General features: G+C 41.4%; 2 protein-coding genes across 2 annotated transcripts in view; both read left to right on the forward strand.

Annotated features, from left to right (window-relative positions):
- sema4ba (sema domain, immunoglobulin domain (Ig), transmembrane domain (TM) and short cytoplasmic domain, (semaphorin) 4Ba) overlaps positions 1-7,626 on the forward strand; it is a 39,966-nt gene extending 32,340 nt beyond the window's left edge. The window contains exons 9-15 of the mRNA XM_078283133.1: positions 1,109-1,290; positions 1,668-1,818; positions 2,224-2,434; positions 2,519-2,634; positions 3,099-3,256; positions 3,413-3,504; positions 3,720-7,626. Of these exons, the coding sequence (XP_078139259.1) occupies positions 1,109-1,290; positions 1,668-1,818; positions 2,224-2,434; positions 2,519-2,634; positions 3,099-3,256; positions 3,413-3,504; positions 3,720-4,492 (1,683 nt within the window). The 3' untranslated portion in view covers positions 4,493-7,626. The remainder of the gene's footprint in view (positions 1-1,108; positions 1,291-1,667; positions 1,819-2,223; positions 2,435-2,518; positions 2,635-3,098; positions 3,257-3,412; positions 3,505-3,719) is intronic.
- Positions 7,627-8,319: 693 nt separating this feature from the next.
- rasef2 (RAS and EF-hand domain containing 2) lies at positions 8,320-17,559 on the forward strand. Its single transcript, XM_071921279.2, has 17 exons — positions 8,320-9,021; positions 9,837-9,989; positions 12,197-12,287; positions 12,661-12,756; positions 13,973-14,050; positions 14,152-14,267; positions 14,357-14,425; positions 15,138-15,219; positions 15,378-15,448; positions 15,559-15,748; positions 15,854-15,955; positions 16,072-16,216; positions 16,337-16,418; positions 16,560-16,674; positions 16,755-16,868; positions 16,968-17,044; positions 17,126-17,559. The coding sequence occupies exons 1-17, from the start codon at positions 8,702-8,704 to the stop codon at positions 17,226-17,228; spliced, it is 2,004 nt and encodes a 667-aa protein (XP_071777380.1). The 5' UTR covers positions 8,320-8,701; the 3' UTR covers positions 17,229-17,559.
- The last annotated feature ends 150 nt before the right edge of the window (positions 17,560-17,709 follow it).

Genomic DNA, 17,709 nt, shown 5'->3' on the forward strand with positions numbered 1-17,709 from the left:
TTCCCTTCCCATCCAGCATTGTCATTTCCTCTGATTAATGCAGTACTAAAGGGGACTCAATTGAAGCTACATGTTAAAGGGTTTTATGTAGTCTGGCTCGCTTAGTCTTTCTCTTTGGTCCTCTCACTGCACATTTTTAAAATTACTTGTTTTCTCCCACAGCCAACTTTATTCTCTTTAGATCTATGCCTGTGACTAAATTGGAGTAATTGCTGCCACAGACTGAATGTAAACAGACAATCTGGTCGGTACAATAGATCATCCTCCCTTTTAATCCCGTCTCCTCTTCCAAAACCCAAACAGGCAGTTAGTTATGGCTGGTGTAGGCATAACATTCATAGTCACCTAACTTCGTCCCATAACTCCCAGTGGAATATACTGTTGCCTAGGCCGTGTTTAACAATCATGCCTCACATGAATCACTTTCACATTGGGGTTTGATGATGTAGTTGCTCTCCAATTTGCACGGATATCCCATCGTAAGAGCTGTGTAGCCAAATTACTCTGCATGTGAAGGAGGTCCCGTGCCACAGATCACTTTGAAGGCTACTGCCAACGGCGCAGAATCACAGCGGTAGTGTCAGTGAAGAGGGATTGTCTGAGAGCAATGCCCTTTTTTTCTTTTTGATTTAAAAGCACTTGCCCTCCCCAAAGCCCCCCGTGTTTTTTATCTAAGCCAGTTGTGATGATGTATATTGTTTTCATGACCTAGAAGTCTACTGCCTCGGGGTATATCTGTGTTATGGGCACAATCGATTGCGCTCAGTATGGTTTTACTATGGGAGGTTAATGTTTTTCAATTAAGTCAATTCAAACAGCTTCACGTTCAGGCACAGTGCTTTCTTTGTTTCTAGTCACGAAGAAGGTAAATAAAGAAGAGAAAATTCTCAGCTTAAAATGATATATATAATGTAACATACCAAATGGAACACATTATTATTTCATGCCTTTTACAAGCATGTGAGATCCCATTAAATCATATTTATGTATCAAACTACGTTCACAGAAGCGATGCAATTGTCAGACAGGTGTCAATCTTGTATGCTTGCACCCTCTACTGGCTACATCTAGAACAGCTCAAACCAACAAAACATTATTTGTGTTGCAGGGTGACAAAGGAGGGGAGAGAGTCCTGCAGAAGAAATGGACGACCTTCCTGAAGGCCCAGCTCTTGTGCTCTTTGCCTGACGATGGCTTCCCCTTCAACATTATCCAGGACATGTTTGTGCTGACGCCCAGCCCCGCGGACTGGAAGAACACCCTGTTTTATGGAGTCTTCACGTCTCAGTGGTGAGGACGAACTTTCAGTGCTTTGATTAACATCAGCAATCAAATGTAATGATATATAAAGGTACATTGCACAGATTTGCACAGATTTGGCATATGAGAAATACAAAAGCCTCTTTATCTTAGGTATTTCATGCTATAAAAATTAAAAAAGAAAGGAAAACAAAATTTGATATTATGGTTGATCTCTACAATTCTGTTTAGGCTTTCAGAAGCAATTACATCCCTTCTGTCAGATCACAACCAGCTTTCCCGCTATTGTTTTTTTCTCTGGTTCAGAGTTTTTTGATTGTATTCTTTACAATATAATAAGCAGGATAAAAGATTTGTTCAAGGAATTGTTAAATGTTGTGTTGAGATGCTTCTTTATGTCTTGCCAGGTATAAAGGTGCTTCAGGAAGCTCAGCAGTCTGTTCCTTCACAATGAACCAGGTGGAAAAGGCTTTCAGTGGGCGTTACCGCGAGGTCAACCGAGAGACCCAGCAGTGGTACACATACAACCACCCAGTTCCCGAGCCTCGGCCTGGAGCCGTGAGTACTTGCCTTCTGCCCTCTGCTGGATACACAACATAGTCACATCCATGGCAGTAATAAGCAGCATGCGAAGTCAGCCGCACGAGGAGCTCTGATATGTTCCTGCCTGCTCATCAGCCACATCCTCAATCTCCACTGACGATCTGTGCTTGGGCAGATATCTGTCTAGCTGGCACCACCGTCTGCCCCTCTTCCCTGAAAACCTGATTCTTATCAAACTGTCGTTGCTTTCATTTCCTGGCAGGTTTATCGCAGTTCAATCAGTGCAAAATCTACAAAAGTATAACCTATTGACGAGGCTAGGCAGGCAGGGGGGAGCTATACTGCTGCAGTCGATGTTGCTGCCCAGTGAGAGTGAGTGAATGCATGTTAATAAAGCGACTCTTTGTGTTTCCTCCACAGTGCATCACGAACGTTGCCAGAGAGCAGGGCATCCCCTCCTCTCTGCACATGCCTGACAAGGTGCTGAATTTTGTCAAAGACCACTTCCTGATGGACAGCGTGATCCGCAGCCAGCCTCTCCTGCTGAAGCGCAACGTGCGCTACACACAGATCGCTGTCCACCAGGTCCAGGCAACACGCAAGGCCTATAATGTGCTCTTCATCGGCACAGGTAATTAACTCCCCCTCTCCACTCATCAGCCCCTTTCTTGTCAAGAGTTCATTCTAATTTCAAGTTATATCATATCCTTTCTAGATGACGGGAGACTTCACAAAGCCATTAATGTAAACAGCAAGATGCACATCATTGAGGAGATGGTGCTGTTCCCTGATTCCCAACCGGTGCAACACATTGAACTGGACTCTGAGAAGGTATAGTATATATAGTGGAGCGCTCTGAGAAAAGAGGTTCAGTTTGTTTTATGGAACTTTCTCATGGTGGGAAGTAATAACAGCCTCACTAAATGCCTTTATTGGCAGTTTAGGGATTCCATGAGCCGTGAAGAGTTGCAGCCTAAAGGGGACCTCATGTTCATTGAGATAATTACATGCAACTCTCTCCCAGGGGAACTGCAAACAGCTGGGTATTAAACAGCTGGAAGTGTGACACTTCCTGAATCCTGGCCTGTCTCTATCTGTGTTTTGCTGCCTTGCTTAGATTTGTACATCGAGGGAATGAAGTTTTTGTTAAATTGACATGGAGAAAAGCTAAGGCTACTGTATTGAGATCGGGGTCAGACACTGGAAGGAAGACACTGGATGAAAATAGTAACCCAATAACTGTATCTGGGGCACTGTTCCTCCCTGTCCCCTGCCCTCTCATCTCTCCTCCACAGGGTCAGCTGTATGTTTCCTCTTTCTCTGGACTGGTGGAGGTCCCAGTAGCTAACTGCACTAATTATCAGAGCTGTGGGGAGTGTGTCCTCTCCAGGGACCCTTACTGTGCCTGGACCGGGAGGCAGTGCATGGATATCAGACAGGCTCCACCAGGCAAGTATGTATCCCTCTGCACAATAATCTACAAACAGTATTGCACCCAGAATATTTAGATAAATATCGATGAAATATTTATATAAAAGGTGTATAAAAGACTAAAATGAATGGCCATTATTTGCAAAGCCCATTTTCTGATAAAATGTATGTGTTTCAGTCTCTGGCAGCAGGATGTAGATGAAGCAGACACATCGGTTATTTGCAACAAGACAGTGCCCAGCCCACGGTTTGCTAAACCTCCACCCACACGTAAGTAAAATCAACTCCTCTTCTCTAGATTCTCTTAGATTAACAATGCAGCACTCTGCACTGGATCTGCTCACACTCTGCATTTCAATTTATGTCTTGATTACAAATTTATTCAGTGTGTCGCACCATCATTATCTGAATTCTGCTCATTTTTTGTTGCATGCTAGATAAGGCAGTACAGCTTATTTCATGCATCTTACTGTGCCTTTCCACAGGAATGTCTTCATGCCAGGTGATCATTATACCAGCCAACACGTTCAAAGTGCTGCCTTGTAAGCTGCGCTCTAACTTGGCTGAGAGGCGGTGGGAGTACAGCGAGACTGCGGGCCACTTTCATTACCCGAGCCCCGAGGGGGGGCTGGTGGTGGTGGCTCAAGCCGACAGGCAGGAAACCTACGAGTGCTGGTCAGTGGAGGAAGGCTTCAGGCAGCTGCTGGCCAACTACTGTGTGAGGGGCGAGGCCAAGCAGGAGAGCACCACCCTGATAGGACGATCCCACACCCCGCAGGTCCCCCAGGAAGAGCTCATCATCCTGCCTGGGGAGGCCCGCTCGCCGCAGATCAACACCAAGACCTACTGGAACGAGCTCATCGTGGTGTGCGCCCTGCTGGCGTTTTCCCTGCTGGTCTTCTCCCTGTTCGTTGTCTACAGGAACCGCGACCACATGAAGTCCATGCTCAAGGAGGGCGAGTGTCCCAACATGCAGCAGAAGAAGCCCAGGATAGTGGGGAAGCCGGCGGAGAACTTGCCACTCAACGGCAACACGGTCCCGGCGTCCGTCTCGGATCATAAGGGCTACCAGACCCTAAACGACAACTACATCTGCAGCACTCCGCCGCACGAGTGCTCCTCGCCAGACAACAGCAAGAGCTTCTCGGAGTCGGAGAAGAGGCCTCTGAACTTGAGAGAGAGCCACGTAGAGATTTCTCCCACATGCCCGCGGCCTCGAGTGAGACTGGGTTCTGAGATTAAAGACTCCATTGTGTGAGGCCAGCTTTGATAGACGCTTTGTTATGCGGAGTGACTCACTGTAAACTGAAAGGAAAGAGTGCACTTGCTGAAAAAAGACAAAAACCCTGAAAGAGGGAAGACTGAAAAAACATCAAACTCTTCATTGAGTGACATTTCATTACACAGATTTTGCACTTTGTCTTTTTTGTTTTGTCCCTGTGGTCCATGTACATTTCCTTTATTATTTTTGTCACTCCCCCTTATTCAAGTGCGTTTGAAGCACACCTAAGAAGTTTCAGTTTGCCTTCAGACTTTTGAAGCTTTTATAGGCTCACAGAGGGAATGTAACAAACATGGAGGTGATGTTGCCCTATTGTCAAAACTATGATTCAGTGATGGAGTTTCATAGCATTGCCACTCAGTCCGTCCATATGATCTAATGGTAATGCTTCTAAAGGCGGAGTGATCCCACTCAGTTCCCGCTAACTGCTGACACAATGTTTTGTTTTGATCTCTTTTTTCTTTTTCATTTCCATCATGATAACAGCCTACCTTTCACTGAGGCTATGCACAATGTACTGTAGGTAAGGTAAACACTCACACTCCAGAATATACACTCGCAAATCAATTCCAGGTTTAAAAAAAAAAAGAAAAAAGAAAGTTCTTTCACAGTTCATTACATAAGCATTGTGCATCCACCGCTGTATACCCATCGCTTAGACTTGAATACAGCACGACAAGTACAGATCCAAAGCGGTCGGTCAGAAAAGAGCCACTGACAAAGAGACAGAGACGATCGGTTATGAAGTGAAAGATAAGCACAAATGAGGGGTCACTTTGACGGTGATGCTGCAGAAACTTAGACTTCATCACCTCAATCCCAACACACCTAAAGAAAAAGAGGAATATGATGTATTCTGAAGTGAAGACATACGAACAGGCTGGTTAGAAACATTGCTCTGTGTAAGACAGATAGATATTCAACAGGGTTTTAGTTCACCAATGTGATAAAGGGAAAACCCCATTCCAGGTATTATCATGCTATTCTTCATGAGATAGGCAGACTATGCAAAGCAAATAATGTGAAGTGAGGTGAACACCAAGAAAACCTCACCTTGAGACTGTGTAAGCACAAAAGGTGTCAGCGCTGTTCATTGCTGAGGATCAGTGGCATTGCAAACACACACAAACACACACACGTGCACACGCACACACACACACACTCACAAACACTTACTGTAAGTATGCAAGTGATTTTAGCCATTCTTGTGATACTTGGCACAGGAAGACAATGAATTTCTGAAAACAGATGATAAAAGATGAGGGTCCAAACATTTTTTTTTTTTTCCTGAGAAGAAATCATCAATCAGGACAGCAGTCTTTCAAAAACGTTACTTCATAGAAAATATTACAGAATGATAGTCGGTATGACACTTAGCACTGCTGATTATGACAAGATACTGACAACCAATACTTTGGCTGTTCATTTATCTCAACATGACAATATGATAATTATGCGACGGTAGGCCAAAAGGTTTCGTGTTTTTGTAGAGTGACATTTCCCATCGCCAGTCTTCAATGTTTTAAATATCCATGACTATTCTCAAGGGGAGATATGAGAATGATTTAGACACTATGCCTATTCATACACCTCTGGTTTTAATGACACACATGACTGTATAGCCCAGACTTTATTTATTGGATCTAGATCTTAACGGATGGGGGTTCATGGATGGAAGAAAATTCCTCTTTCATTTCTCAGAACCAAAAACAGATTGCTTGCTCAAATGGTTTGAAAGACAACCGGAAAAGCAATAGCTTTCATCCTGATGTTCAAACAAAGCATAATAGCTATGCCTTGTGATTATCTTGATTGGGAATAATTTTGATCTCCTTTTTTTTTTTTTTTTTCTTTTTTACAATTTAAGACTATTAATTTCATATTCCAAAGATGTAAACCATACGATCCAACACAGTTTTGAGTGCAAGCTCTTTCAACAATGTGTCAAGAGTTATTTGAAAGCATTTTCCAACTCATACAATATTATTTAAAACTGATTTAAGTTTTGCTCTAGTATTGAAATGTGGTCAGTAGAATTACAATTTCACTAAAATGACAATAAATGCAGGAAGGCATATTGCTTAACTCAGAATGCATTAGTTTTGCACATACTGTTGGAAAGCCTTAGTATAGCGCAGGTTCTGGATTTGATGACAAATCTGCCTTTGGGGAAAATTTTTAATGCCTTCTAGAAAATGTAATAATCAAGAGATGTGCCTCTTGGGATACTAAAATTTAGTACTTTGACCCAAAATAACCAGGTAGTAGTACTGTAGAGTCAAATGCTATACTGACGGGATTGCCCATGCTCAGAAACAGTAGTGAGTACATGTATATTATTGTCAATGCTGTGTGTGCTCAAAAGGTTTTTTGTTTTGTTTTTTTATTTTTTTTTTTTACAGTGGCTTCAGCCTCAGTCAGGGCATAAATCTTATTCTTTAAAGTGCAGCACATAAATATAACCACTGGCTGATTTTGAAATATAGTTAAGCATAGTATTAAGATACAGTTCTTATAAACGGCCATGCAAAATGGCTGCGTATGGATTTAACAGACTGGACAGCTGTGCTCAATCACGCAGGGAAGTGAGGCAGTATGTACTGAAACAAACAATTCATGCTTTGACTGTTAATAAAAAGCAAACAAATGGCAGCTTTTAGTCAAGTGGTTGTCATTGGAACAATAATAAATTTGCCAAGTGCAGAACAAATAAACACGGTAGTGATTTAGTAAAGTATGTACAGGTATTGAACATTATTTTGTTTGATTACAAGTCTCAGCTATTATATGGTTCATAACCTAGATACTCTGAATGCCACAGTCAATAGCCTACTCAGCTGCAGTATCATTGTCTGTTTTCTCTTAAAGAACCACTACAGTCAAGCCTTCTATTTGTGACGGTACAAGTTGCTCAGACGCTTGTCAACATGTATTGTAAGTAAAAAAAAAAAAAAGTTTTTATGTAAAATTGTTTTGTAAATTCAGCTGCCAATGTAAAAAATATTGTGAACTGTATTTTTTTGTATCATACATCACTACTGTTTTGTTTTCCTTTTTGTATTGTACTGTATATAAAAAGCACTTTATTTTAATTTTTCAAATAAAGAAGAAATCGATACTTTTTTATTTGATTGGCTCATGATTATCAAGTGCAATCTGACTGTTAACTATAGACCATTTCCACTGAGTATGCTATTATGAAGTGCTTGCCAATTTAAAGTCACAGCTATCAAATCACTTTATGCAAAACACTGCTACTGTGCGGCCACAATCTTGAGATGTGGGATAACTAGATTAGTTTTTTATTAAATGTTACGAAGATGGAATTTTGTATACAGTCTACTATGTGTTCAGCTATTTGTTTTGAAATATCCCTAGTTACAGTGAGCAGCTGAACGGTTAGAGCAGCCTAAGTCAACATATAATTCATTAGTGTAGGTGGAGTGAAGCAGCAATGTTTGCTGACAGAAACCTCACCTGAAGGGAAGAAACCACACACACAATGAAGCCCAGTTGTTAACACAAATTAAATGAGCCTACCCTGTTATTAATAAACAGAAATAAAGACGGTAAAATACTTAGGAATCCTACACTATCTGCTTCCAACTGTGCAACACACACAAACACTGAACAGACTGGTGGAAAGCATGTCCGACTTTAAAATCTCTCACTGGGTGGAGTCAAAAACACTCTGCAAACCCAGTGAAACAATGACAAGTGTCACTGATAAAGCTTACGCATGCAACACAAACACACACACATCCATACTCACACACGCCTTAAAGACAAACAGAGCAGAGCGCTTGAATGTTCCCACCATCCCCCAAAAAGTAACTGAGCATTACAGCTGTTTTCCAGCGCTGCCATTCACATCGATCTGATGTTACAGCTAATTCAAGATGAAGACAAATACATCTAAACTGAATACAGCAGGAATAACCTTTAGATCTATATGCGGATGGATGATACACACCTACAGCGACATGCGGACCAATCAGTAGCTCTTATCGCCCGTGGAGACTTTAATTGAGACTTTAATAGAGGCTTTTATATTGACTGCTGGCTGATAGGCTGCTGGCGCGCATGACTACAGAGCTGTGGAAGAAATCTGTGCCTGGGAAGCTGGCTTTTATTTTAGGCGTTTCAAGGTTTGTGTGCTTTGTGTGTTTGTGTTTTATTTAATACATGACAATGGAGAGACCCAGCCTTCAGCGGTTATTTTCGGCGTGTGATGTGAACAAGTCTGGCACTATCGAGTACGAGGACTTCACCGTTGTTTGCCGAGAGCTGAATGTTCCGGAGAATGAGATCAAAACTTTGTTCAACAAGTTCGACCCGCACGCGGACGGATACATCGATTACGGAAACTTTTCGTCGAGGTTTCAAGAGGTTTCCGAGACGTTAGACCTGGCGTCCTTCGGCGGAGGGTCTTCCCAGAGTCAAGGCGGCCCGTGGGACGAGTTTGTGGGCAGGATAGATGGTGCAGGTGCTCTCCTCTCCGAAAGGCAAGTCCCAGCCGGCTGTCGATCAGCTCCGTGCTAACCAGGATGTAGATACTGTGTTTACTGTATCGGCATGTGCCAAACCGTGTTTCTATTTTTTTTAGGTTTCTAGGAATTATCATTGTGGGAACTCATTATGTTTCTATGGATTTCTATGTATTATTGTTATTTATTCTGTCCAATATCTCAGGCACACAGGGAACTTTTTTCTTTTTTGTGTGTGTGTGTAACTTGGCACAAAGATAGTCTGGTGACTCATAACTGTCTTGGACATAAAGAATGGTGCTGATTGGTCCATAGGGGGCGCTATAATAAAATCTCAAATTCTAAGGATCAGTTATAGAGATGTGAAACTTTACACTTACAAATGTGTATGTGGACATGCTGAACATTTTTGCCTCTAGGACCCATAATGTCAATATCAATTTTTGGAATCCATTTTGGATTTTTTGAAAAACCTTTAAAATCCACCTTCTTATGAACCGCAGGTCAGAATGGCACGAAATGTGGCAAGTACATTAATTGGGTGTGTTAGGATTTGCACCAAATGTTCAACTGACTGTACAATCTTAACAAAGTCAGTCAATCCACTTGAAATTTTATGGGTTGGTCAGAAACATAATTTTAAAGATGTCTACCAAGCCACATGTTAATCTGTTAAGATTTGAAGAAAATACACCCATTTGAACTTCTGTTGTTTAATAACAAAGACTCTAATACCCACAATGCCTTGTGGGGCAGTGAAGGAACTCTGTATTCTTTGTCACTCTGTGCTAACCTCCTCATTATTATATATATTTTCTTTTCTACTCCCATAGTCTTAGGGAGCAGTTGGCTGAATTGTACCAGGCCATCCACTCCTCTGCAAACACGGCTCTGCTGCAGCAGTATGAGGACGTCATCCACTCTCTCATCAATCAAAGCATGGACCACAGACTGGAGAGCGAACAGCTGGAGAGCAGTTTGAAGCGGTAAGAACAAGTGTCTGCATCTTCAAAACATTAAGGGCTGCAGTATATGGGGCTGGTACAGCTCCAGGCCGTTCAGTACTTTAATCTTTAAACCTGCATGGGTAAAAGGAAAAACAAAACAATGGGAATGGTTATGGACCTAGAATTAATCACATCATATAGTGTTATAGAAGCTGAAGGACACCAGGTTTATGGAGTGAGATTTGTGCCACCAGACAACTGAATTGTGTGTGATCAGTGAAATTGAATGTTGGCATTTGAATCTGAATTTAAAAAAATAACCTGTGTTTTCTTGTTTGAAATTAAATTGTTCAATATTCAATTGATTCGTATTGGGATTCGTAAACTGTGAATGTTCTTCCTGAAACAGTTAGTTTTGAACACAGAGCAGTGGAGCATTACTGCCCTCTTGTGGCTGAAAACCAGACAGAGTCAAACAGGGAGCATAAACCCCAAACACTGACCCACCTCAGCAGCTAGTGGGGTCTTTCAGTGTTGATGCAGTTTAATATGCTATCTGATGGTCTGTTAGCTTGTTCACTAGTCAATATGTTGAGATAGCAATTTTTTTTATTGCCTGTTGGTTAGTAAATTATTTAGACAAGCACAGGAGAAAAAAAGTAGACCAAACTTTGATAGTTGGATCCAAGTTTCCAGATTTCCAGTTTTTCAGTTTTTTATTCTCTTGCCTCTCAGGGCTTCTGTAGCCAGTTTGATTTATCTGCAAGCTACTGCTTTTCCTAAGTACCTGGAAGTTGCCACAATCTGAAATGTTTTCAAGAGTTGAATTTGAAATCAGGCTTTGAAAGGTTGAGTAGAGTTTGCAAATTTGTAATATGTATTGTATAGCAGTAATTTGATAGCAATTTAAAACTGTTTTTCAATGACACTGTCACTAAATATTGACTGCATAAACACCAGTTCAGTTAAAAAAAACTCAAATCAAACTCAAATGCCAACATTCAGTTTCTCTGATCACATACAAATTCTGAACACATAATTCAAAGGGTTAGGGTCTGGTGGAACTAATCTCATCCCATACAAATTCAAGGATGGAGCCATAAAGCCATAGGCTTGATTGCCTGGGACCTATTCCCATTAAAGTGATTTTATATTAAACTTACCCTAACCCAGACAGCCCATTGTTTGAACTTATGAATCTAAAATGTTTTCAAGATTCACAAAATTACCCAACTGCCAAGGATTGGGTTGGGACTCCCAGCACAATCTGACTGAATCTTTTATGAAGCTGCTCATTTAGGTTCAAATACAGAAATGATTGTCTTGTTCTGATATCAGTCCTCCTCAGATCAGATGGCTGTAGATGGAAGACACTTGACCAAAATGAGCCCGACTGAATGATTAACTATATAAGATTTGTTACAGCGGTTACTACATAACTGATATTAAGGTTGAACAACAGGGATTGTGAATACCGTGTAAATGCTTCTGAATGTTTAAGGAAGATGTGAATGAAGATGTGAATGAAAATGTTTTGATAATTTCCTTCCTTGTTCTCTTCAAGGAAGATATCTCTTATACAACACCTTGAATCGACTAATGAAATTCTAATCCCACACATGGGAGGGGTTTGCATCTAAGCTCTTTTTTGTTTTGTGTCTAGACTCTCTGTTTTTTTTTTTTCTTTGTTTTGGTTCAGTAACCATGAGAAAGGTGACATTCCATATTCAAGGAAGTAGGAACACTTAAATGTGTTGCTCTGCCAGTTTTTCTTCCTCCCCTACAAACTGGAGAAACGCCCATTCATATTCCCAGGCACTGCTGAAATAAATGGACCCTTGAAATCTTGATGCAAAACTACTCCTAAAAATAGAACTTATGTGAGGCTACACTGTCACTTTTGAGAAATCTCACATATAACCTTGTGCACCTCTGGAATCTGCTTTTCAAAGGCCCTCCCTCCCTCGGCTGTGATTGGTTCACGCGCTGTCATCTGACGAGAGCAAAGCAGGCATAACTGCAGCGTGTATGAAGTCACTCTCAAATCAGTCAAGTAGATAGCTACTAGTTGTTTTTTTATCTAAGCTGTTACAAGTGAATATGGATTTTTATTTTTATCCCTACTAATACTGAAATTGGCGACTATATTAATCTCTGGGACTGTTGTTGGAGAATTTTGCTTTGCTTCGGCAGCAGAGAGACTGCCGACACAAACCTGAGCTTACATACAGTATGTGTTCAAACAGAACGGAGGAGATGAACAACAGTCAGCTGGCAGAACTGGAAGACGATATACAGCAACAACTTGCCAGAGTAGAAGAGAGGGTGAGAGAAGAGGTGAGTCTGATACCAAGGATTGTTCATAGTGGACTGTTGCTCTTGTGATTTATTTGAAGTTTAATAGATAAATAGATCCTCTAATGGATACAATTAGATGATTTGTCTGTTGTATAAACTTTCATTCAAAGATACAATATATGTGGAAATAGCCTAAATAAGTTGATTCATTTTTAATTCCATAGTGAAGTGAAGGGCACTTCACCCTGCAGCCCTCTCCATTGCTTCTTGCGAGTTACCTGCATATTTGTGACACAGAATACAGCAGCAGGCTACATGTCTCACAAAGAGCCTCTGTACCGTCAGATGAAAGCCCCTCTTCAGTTCCTGAGCCAGTGGGCACTTTTAACTGCTTGGGTTTCATGTTTTGCAGGGGCATAAGAAAATGGAGGGAATCATGGCTACCGTGCAGAGGAGGCATGACAACGAGGTTGCAGACCTGCATGCAACTGTGGACAGGCTGTTAAAGGTTGGTTTCCATAGACGACATGCAAGATGATTTATCCATAGCAAAGTGATTGGTGGAGATGGCATAATGGTTTCTTACAACATGAACATGAAAAAGAGTGAAAAGAAAGCCACTTTACCTGACAGAGTACGATAAATCAAGGCACTCTTGTATGGGGAGTTCTGTCTTGATTTCTGGAAAAACCCAGCCTCTCCATACATAGTGTTGTTATTTTCCAACTTTTTCAAATTTTTTTAGATGACCTGTCAGAGAGCACCTTGTTTACAGGTCCATGAGTCTGGTGTGGCCAATGTGTGTAAGCAGGGATGTAAAGTAACTCACTCACTCACTGTTAGCCTCACAGAACTTGAATGGATAGAACGGTCTTTCCCATTCAAATCAACGTTCCTGGATAGTTGGAGCGGCGGCCATTTTTATTTGTATCGTTGGGCTGGCTTCTGTATGAACTGACGTACAGCAAGTCGCTGAGGCAGGAGGTTTTGCACCAAGGGCCAAAGCAGTGGAAAACTGGCTTTGCAGCTGAATGGAGTTGCTACTCACACCACCACTAGGTGGTGGCCTTTTACAAGCTGCTTCTGTCTTTTTGAGTCGGTCAAAAGTTGTGACATCTGTGCAGTTAGTGGAAGTGGTTATAGTTGAGTTAATCTGCAGCTGATGTCTGTTAGCTATTTGAAGTTAGTGAATGCTAACATTTCTTCTCCACTAAAGTTAGGCTAAGCTATGTTAGTTTATTTAAGGGGCTGAAGTTGATCTAGCACAATCTTTGATAATGCTACGTTAACCTCGTCACTAGCGTCAGCTTTCCATTGAGTTTTGACAATTTGCTAAGCACTCGTGCAACAGACACATCTGCACCATTCTCAAGCAAGTGTGACACACTTTACAGCCTGAATGCCTGGACTTGCGTTGTCACCATAGCGACCCTTAAATTGCCATAGTCACCAGTTTATGGTGTACCAGCCAAATTACCATAGCAAACGGTAGACTGCTCTATCCATTCGAGTTCTGTGGTTAGCCTATATGACCCCTAGTGGCCATTAGGAGGCATGGCACTGTCTCCAGAAGACACACTGAACCAGGATCAATAACTGGCCTCTTCTCTGCACTACTGCTGAACTGTATAGGCTGCTTCACATCTGTGACACTGTGTTGGCTTATCAACCACATCTAAACATGTATAATTAACAAAATGCTCATGAAAATGTTTATGCTCAAGAGCCAAGAGGAATCTGAACTCAACCATTCAAAGGAGGAAGTTGTCAGACTGAACAGACAAATCAGTGATCTTACACAGGTATGTAATGATTGGACTAATTACTGTAGGAACTAAATATTTATATCAAATGATGCACATGCTGTATAGCATTGTTCCACTTATTCTCTTCCTCTCCTCAGGAAAACGAGCAGCTGCGGAGCTCTCTGGTGAAAGCCCAGACAGACATTTCCGTTCTGCATTCAGAGCTCGACAAGCTGAAGAACATGTACGCAGATCAGAAGGTTCAACATGAAAGGTTCTTACTCCACTCAGTTCATGTCTGATTCACATAGTAAACCCAATGCACTGTAGAATGCAAACAGTGTGGTTTGTATGTGTTTACAGAGAAAGTGATGAGTTGAAGAGGATGGTCATAGAATACCAGTCTTACTCCAATCAGATTCAGATTCTCCAGTAAGTCTGTCTGGCAGTTGATGCTGTTGTTGTTGTTGTTGTTGTTGTTGTTGTTGTTGTTTTCCAGTATGGACATTTGGTGAGGAATGTTTTACTGCATTTGAATCAAGCATGCATTGAGAATCATTTCCAAGCACACTTTATGTGTGTGTTTACCACTATACCTGGGTCAAATAGTGTTTCATCGCTGTTGGGTGAAAACCTTTTATTTCTAAATGTCAACTTTTCAGGAACTAAGAAATATAGTCTTTTAGCTTGACCACCATGCATTTCATCAAATTTGTATCCAATGTGTTTTGAAAGGGTTTCATTAGCACCAAATATCATAGAATTTCCTCAACTCCATAAAGAAGAGTTAAAACATCAAAATATTTTCTTTTTCACAACAACAGCAATTTGCAAATAATTATTAGCGCCCAACCTACTTGGACTACCAAATGGACAGGCTTTAGTGTATCGGGACAATCCAGGTTGTGTGAGGCACATAGTAAATCACATAAAAGTTATACTAAATTGACTTAAAAATAGTTTCCAGTGATAGTGTCAATTTTCTGTTAGTCATTGTAAAGTGTGTCAAATGGCACTCATCTTAAGTTAAAACAAATACAAAGTACTACTTGACCCAGTTGTGTATACCACACATCCATTGTGTAAAGATAAACATGATCAGCATCTGACCTTTTCTCTGATTTCCTTACACACACACTGTCAGGCAAATGAACAAAAAGCTGTATGACAGTAATGACGGGCTGCGCTCTGCATTAGCCAGTGAAGCCGTGGCAGCTAAAAGGAGGGTAAGTCCCTTGTTTGTAGATGACACATTTCCTCATACATATTGGCTCCACATCAGACGGATGCTGACAGTAAATTGTTTTCATTTGTTCAAGTCTGAAAACTGTTTCCTCTGTGACATTCAACACCCTCAGTTCTTTGTGTTTTATCTGCCAAACAGCTATCTCCCCAAAATGAAATCCCAGCCAGAAGGATGAAGCCCCTCCGACAAAGCACACTCAACCACAGCAGGTTTACAAATGTCTTGTCCACTCCTCTCTGGATCTACGGATTGATCTTGGTGAATTAAATCAATGTCACAGCTAAAACCAACATGTGTGTGTGTCCGTGTTTTGGTGCAGTTCAGAGCAGGATTCCAGTAAGTCGGCCTACTGCCATGTGACCAGCTGGGCTGATAAGTACCTGGACAGTGGAGTCGCCCTGCCGATGGACACAGCTGAAAGCTCAGGCAGTGATTATGACAGCGATGACAGTAGAAACTCGGTGGAAACTGTGCACCACAGTTACTCGTATGTCCCGTCCGATGTTGAGGTTAGGACAACACCAGGCGCAAACACCAAGTCACATAATGCTGATGTGCTCGTAAGGTATGGGGATTTGACATTTCTTTGTATTTTCTTGTCTGTTACATATCAGATATCTGATGTGAAATCTGAGGCTACGTTGTCGGTTGCCCCTAGCAAAGCCAGTTCCATTGCATCATCATTACGAAGACGCTTGTCTGCCTTTTCCACAAAGGTAAAAACGGTTAGCCTTTTAATGCATGATGCCTTTTTAGAGTTAATGCCACAATCTAAAAGAAAGTCCATATGAAATTGGGTAAGCTCGTGTTGTTTTTGTTCCTTGTTACAAAGCCGTCAGACGCAGACATAGTAGAAAATGAGGAGCCGGCTCCAATGTACCGTCTGGTTTTAGCCGGAGATGCAGGAGCTGGAAAGTCCAGCTTCCTGCTGCGGCTGACGCTCAACGAGTTCAGAGGAGATATTCAGACAACACTGGGTGAGTGCCACAACAAACATACCACATTCAATAAACAAAACTCCCATGCAGTCTTTTGGGATGACAGCCTGATTTCAGATTCACTTTTTAATCTTGAAACATCTGGTATTTGAATCTCAGGGGTTGATTTCCAAATCAAGAAGATGCTGGTGGACGGAGAAAAGACGAGCCTCCAGATATGGGACACAGCTGGGCAAGAGAGGTAGTGAATTAACTCTCATAATGTTCATCAAGGAAGTAAGAACAGGGAAAAAATACGATGATGTCAATTAAAACTGGTTCCAAATAATTGCTCAGGAATGCAGATGACGCTTGGCTTAACGTTGTTTTCCATTTACTTTAGGTTCCGCAGTATTGCCAGGTCCTATTTCCGTAAAGCTCATGGAGTCCTGCTGCTGTATGACGTTACTTCAGAAAGCAGCTTCCTTAATGTCAGAGCATGGGTGGATCAGATTCAGGTATGTGTGATAAGGGCGAATGACGAACAATTGCCAAAAAATATAGGAATATACAGTTAACAATGCCCTTGGTTACACAGGACTCAACAGAAGAGCAAATCCCAATGTGCGTTATTGGAAACAAGGTGGATCTCCGAGAAACGCTCGCGGAGGGAAGCTGCGTGAGCACTGTGCACGGGGAGAAGTTGGCCAAGGTGCGTTCCTTATTTCACCCGACTAAAAACCTGTCCTGCCTCCCACTGGTGTCTAAACAAATTGAGGGAAATCGAGCGTGTCGATCCTTTTTCTTGCAGGCGTACGGCGCCTTGTTCTGCGAAACCAGTGCCAAAGAGGGAACCAACATCGTCGAGGCTGTGCTTCACCTGGCGAGGTAGGAGAGTTTAGAGTTTCAGTATTCTGTCCTTCACGAGCCGTGGCAACACTTCAACAATTTTCTTTTTTCCCCCCACAGAGAAGTAAAGAAAAATGTAAAACTGAGGCGGCAGTCGGATTCTCAGGTCAAATTGAGTCCAGCCAATCCGAAGAAGACGCTGAACAGCTGCTGTGGACTTTAGACATTGATGCCAATAGATATTTCTCGCTGGGACGGAGCAATGAAGGACACCGTATGATTTTATTTTTTGATGAAGAACATGTTTGTCTGTTCCAATATATCAACCATTGCAAGGGTATTTCCTTATGTGTATGTTTTAAACCTTTAAATATTTAAATCGCAGCCTTTTGGTAAATGTTTAAGATTAATTCTCTGATCAAAAGTGAAGGTTTCTATTGTTGAAAAATCAAGATGTATGAATATCAAACGCACTTCATACAAACAAAATCATGCTTTTATTCTTTTAAAGTTTTGTATATATTTAGTAATAAATAAAAACAATGGTGCCTCAATTCAGATGCAAATGAAGTATTTTTAAATTATTTCTTCAATCATACTCAAGTTTGAGCATTGATTCCACTGAAATAAATGAGCATGGTTTTCAAGCCCTGTCTCAAATTTTACTCTATTCCCACAGATTATTGTTTTATTTTATTTTTTAA

The sequence above is a fragment of the Centroberyx gerrardi genome, chromosome 4, assembly GCF_048128805.1.
Source record: "Centroberyx gerrardi isolate f3 chromosome 4, fCenGer3.hap1.cur.20231027, whole genome shotgun sequence".
Classification (NCBI taxonomy): Eukaryota; Metazoa; Chordata; class Actinopteri; order Beryciformes; family Berycidae; genus Centroberyx; species Centroberyx gerrardi.

What these genes read in the sequence shown, in the direction of transcription:
- rasef2 (XM_071921279.2), top strand. Translation starts at nt 8,702, where the DNA reads ATGACAATGGAGAGACCCAGCCTTCAGCGGTTATTTTCGGCGTGTGAT. An exon ending in CCGTGGCAGCTAAAAGGAGG is followed by an intron (nt 15,220 to 15,377) that starts GTAAGTCCCTTG and finishes TCTGCCAAACAG; the next exon opens with CTATCTCCCCAAAATGAAAT. An exon ending in ATGTCCCGTCCGATGTTGAG is followed by an intron (nt 15,749 to 15,853) that starts GTTAGGACAACA and finishes GTTACATATCAG; the next exon opens with ATATCTGATGTGAAATCTGA.